The sequence below is a fragment of the Chrysochloris asiatica genome, unplaced genomic scaffold (assembly GCF_000296735.1).
Source record: "Chrysochloris asiatica unplaced genomic scaffold, ChrAsi1.0 scaffold00166, whole genome shotgun sequence".
NCBI classification, from domain to species: Eukaryota; Metazoa; Chordata; class Mammalia; order Afrosoricida; family Chrysochloridae; genus Chrysochloris; species Chrysochloris asiatica.
The window spans coordinates 4,848,717-4,853,224 of NW_006408684.1; the positions used below are offsets into that span (position 1 = coordinate 4,848,717).

General features: G+C 44.3%; 2 protein-coding genes across 2 annotated transcripts in view; one reads left to right on the forward strand and one right to left on the reverse strand.

The window, feature by feature from the left end:
* The window catches only part of PAXIP1 (PAX interacting (with transcription-activation domain) protein 1), a gene marked incomplete at its 3' end in the record, with an annotated part of 102,675 nt that overhangs the window by 10,031 nt on the left and 88,136 nt on the right, over window positions 1–4,508 (forward strand). The gene's annotated exons all lie outside the window — the stretch shown is intronic.
* Window positions 546–4,508, reverse strand: part of LOC102840641 (L-lactate dehydrogenase B chain-like) — a 13,665-nt gene continuing 9,702 nt past the window's right edge. Inside the window, exon 2 of the mRNA XM_006871299.1 lies at window positions 546–731. Within this exon, the coding sequence (XP_006871361.1) occupies window positions 546–731 (186 nt within the window). The remainder of the gene's footprint in view (window positions 732–4,508) is intronic.

The following is a 4,508-nucleotide window of genomic DNA, read 5'->3' on the forward strand; positions in this document are numbered from 1 at the left end:
CTGCGCGGGCAGGGCAGGGCGGTGCGCCGGCGCGGGGGCCCCGCGTCTGACTTAGGCGCGAGGGCCGGGCTCGCTCCCGCTTCGCGACCAGCCGAAAGACGGCGCGGGGGCGCGTTGCCACGGCGAGGACCGGGTGTGGGGATTCGGAGGGGGCCTGGTCACACCGGTGCCGCGAAGGAGGGACGGGGACGACTGGGTCTTCTGCGACACCGCCCCGTTTCTGTCACCGCCGCCGCGTTCCCGGTCGGGCGCCCCCGCGTGCACTGCTCGCGCGAGTTGGGGGCCGGGGCCTAGTGCCGCGAGGGCCGAAGCCACCGTGCCCTGGGCCGGGAGACCCGGCGTCCTACCGACTGGCGGGTAAGCCCCCAGGCCGTACGTCCGCTCGCCGCGCATTTTAGGAGCGGGGTTCGGGCAGGGATGGTATTCTTCCAGCCTGCTCCACTCGGGGGTGGGGGTGGGGGTGGGTTTGGCTCCCGAAATGCTTAGTTGGTCTGAGGGTCACTGAGATGACGGGGGTGGTATCCGGGAGCCTTGACTGATACAGCTCACGTAGGGACTCGGTGTCCTAGCCGCTTAGCAGGAAAAGTTAGCTGTGCTAGTTGGGCCAGCCAAATGATTTTGGACATCTCTGTCCCTTGGCTTCGGTAATTTCTGCGGAGCTGAGCAGCACTTAGATCACCATTCGCGTTTGCACATGGGGATGGGGGTTGGGCTTGTAGTCCTTTATTTTCCTAATTGGGTGAATTAATGTGGGAAATATCTTAATAGCCGCGTTGTATTAGGCATTTTTAATTTTGTGTATTTGGCAGTTTGGGCTCCTGTCAAAGAATGTTATGAGAGTTTCCCAAGTTTTTCCTAAGCAGTACATCGATTTAATCATCAGAATGTTAATTATTCCAGGTGCGAATGAATCTTAGTTGAATGTCCTCTTGTTAATCTTCACAGTATTTTGTCTTTTAAGGTTTAACAATAGAATTATGTTGCCTTGGGTATCACACGAGTAGTACTGAACTTGGAGAGGAAAGCTAGATCAGAATAGGCCTCTAAGTGTGGAGAAAATACTTAACAAATGAACCTGGGCTTTGTCAAAGGGATTGTGGAAGACTGATTGATCTTGACTGATTGATCTTGGCCTTCTAGAGGCTTGTGCATTAGTATTGTTTAAAAATATAAAACAACCCACTGTTATCTAGTCAATCTGACTCATAGTGACACTGTATAGGGTTTCCAATGCTCTGGTAGCGTAGTGGTTACAAATCGGGCTGCTAATCTCTTGGTTAGCAGTTCCAAATTACCAGTTGCTCCATGGGAGAACGATGAGGCTAAGTTGGAGGGTCAAAGAAGAGGAAGACCCCCAGCAAGATGGATTGGGCATCGATGGACTCAAGCGTGGCAACAGTAATGAGGTTGGCCAAACTCATCTTTCTCCCTCAGAGCAGCTGGTGGGTTTGAACTGCCGACCTTGTGGTTGGCAGTTGCTTATCCTACAGCACCACCCGGACTTCTTTGTAATTAAATTTTCTTGGTTGACACCCAAGGTGGATCCTTTTTTCACTTTAAATTTAAGGTGAAGAGACTTTTGGCTTTGAATTTAAAACAGTGGCTGAAACCAGAATGATCAAAACACTAATCATTTCCTTTTCTCCCACAATCCACCATTGTTGCCTTTCTCCTTTTCACCAACATTTCACCACTTCTCTGCCTTTCTCCATGGGACTTTGCCTCTTACAAGAGATATGAACCAAATGTTACTTTAAACCTGGAACAAGCAGAACTAGAACCATGTTTGCTTAACTATGAATCAAATTAAATGCTTAAATATTTCCCTGGCGAACCACTTTGATCTGAAACAGTATTTTCTACAAAATCTTTATAGAACTAGAACATCTGATTCTCTAAATTTTATAACCATGGATTCAGAAAGTCAACATACATTGAACATTGAGTAGATAAGTGCACAGCATTGGACTAAGTGCTTGGTACCTTGATAACGATGTACTTTTTGAGAACCTCACTGGTGAAGAGAGGAAATACACCTGAACATAACTACAGTGTTAGGTAGTAATTGCTATAAAGTCGGCTTCTGAGTTATACATGGGACTGCTGTGACACCATAGGGTTTTCACTGATTTTTGGGGTGCATAGCACTAAATCTTTTTTCCTAATTCATCTTACCCTGGAGGTTTCCCTGAAATTTGTTCAACATCATAACAACATGCAACCTCCATGGCCAGATAGGTAGTGGCCACCCATGAAGTACATTTGCCTAGAGTGTAACCAAGTCTCCTATATGGAAGTCGAAAATTTCTTCCACTGAACCACCACTGCCCCCACATAATACAAGGTGGTGGGTGCTTTATGAGAGCAAATTCTTACCAAGGGTACACAGGAGAAGACATCATTGAAATGTTGTTGTTAAGTGCCATGGAGTTGGTGACCCTCATAGCCACCCTTTATAGGGTTTCCAAGGAGCGACTGGTGAGCTTGAACAGCCGAACGACCTTGCAGTTCAAACCAATCATGCAGTCTAGCACATTAACCCAGTGCCAGCAAGTCTTATTGTAGTTTGCTCATGAGCTAAGTAGAACTTAAGAAGAGGGTGAAAGGTATTTTCATTATGTAGATGCTAAGGAATAGAGGATAATACTAAATTCAGGGTGATACTTAAAGCAGGTTAGTGTACCTGGAACAGAGGAAAGAGGGATAGAAGATGAAATCTAGTAAAAGAGATTCAGTAGTGTGCAGACTGAAAAGAAGCTGTTGACTTTGGCATTCTTAATGAAGTCAGGCTTTCATATGAGTGTTGAAAAGGCTGATTGCAGTGAGTCAAAGAGTAACAGTAGAAAGTGAGGATGTGAAGACATAAAGGTGAAACTATTATTTCAAAAAATTTGCCATTAAGAGGAAACAGAAGGGCGATCTGTGAGAAATAAGACCAGAGAGTAGATGTGTACTTGTACAGGCATATTGAATAAGGATGTGGGAGACTTCATGATACAGGTTGAGGGAATATCGTTGTATAGGGAGAGATTGAAACCAACAACCACCACCAAAAGGTTAGTGGTTCTGCATACCAAAAGGTAGGTCGGAAGAAAGCCTGGCAATCTGCTTCCAAAAGGTTACGGCTGTGAAAACCCTATGGAGCAATTTTACTCTAAAATGTGGGGTCATCGTCCTGGTGTGGCACTGTAAGCTATGCCCTGGGCTGCTAACCACAAGAAAGGTGGTTCAAACCCACCAACCGCTCTTTGGAAACCCTTTACAGAGTCACTGTGAGGCAGAACTGACTTGGCAGAACTTAACGATTAACAACAACATGAGTTAGAATCAACTTGATAGCAATGAATTTCCACTTTTGATTTTATAGGTACTATATATTGATCAACAAAATAAGTTGTCCAGCTTATAGGTAGAATTACCTATGTGATCAGCTAATCAGTTTTATATTTTGAGTACACTTAAATTTGTACACATCTTAGCTTCTCTCATGCATTTGACTCTATTGACCTTTCCATATCCCATACTTTCCTCACCTTTGGTTTACATTACTCTCCCTTGACTCCCGAAGTCCTGCTGGCTTGGTGGACTGCTAACCACACGGTCAGCAGTTCTAATCCAGCAGCTGCTCTGCGGGAGAAAGATGAGGGTTTCTACTTCCATAAAACTTAAGGGAGTAGTCTCGGAAACCCTATACAAGGGTCGTTGTAAGTTGGAACCAACTCGACGGCATACCACCACTACCAACCACCCTTGGCTTTGCTTTTAAATCATGTCCCTTTAATACTCTTTATTGCCAGAGGTTAGCTTCTAGATCATTTACCAATGTGTAGATGTTAGTGGATCTTATTCCTTCTCATTGTTTAGCTATATTATCTGTATATATACTGAGGATTCCCTTTTTCTAGATATAGTTGCCTATCTCTGCCTAGATTTTACATGTCACCCAAATGAAGGACATGGAGTGCCCAAATTAAAGGTTTCTTCTTGCTTCCTACTACCTTAATATATTTCTAACTGTACTGCTATCCCCTAGTATTTAATTCTTGACTCTTCTCTTGCACTTAAACCCTTTTCAATGACCAAATGTTGCTTATCTCTCATACCTTTCTTCAACTCGCTTCCTCCTTCACCTGGACTTTCCCAGTTGCTTCCTAACTGATCTCCTGTCTTCAGTCATGCAGCCAGCTCAATCACTGCTTACTGCTGACAGTAATTTTTCTATAACTAAAATCTGATCATGCTATTTCTTTGCTTAAAGTCCTTCAGTGGCTTTCTTCCAGATAACTCAATAAAATATATGTATTTTTACATAGCACATGAGGACCATTGATGGTCTGATTATTAATCAGCTGCCCAGTGCTTTGAGCCACTGCTCCTTCTCCAGTACTTTTGTTTCGGCCTGGCTAACTCCTGGAAGTCCTTGAAAATTTTACTCTTATGTCTTCAATTCCACCTTTCCCCAAGCCTTTAAGTTTGAGATGCATGCCCACTTTTTTTTTTTTTTTTTT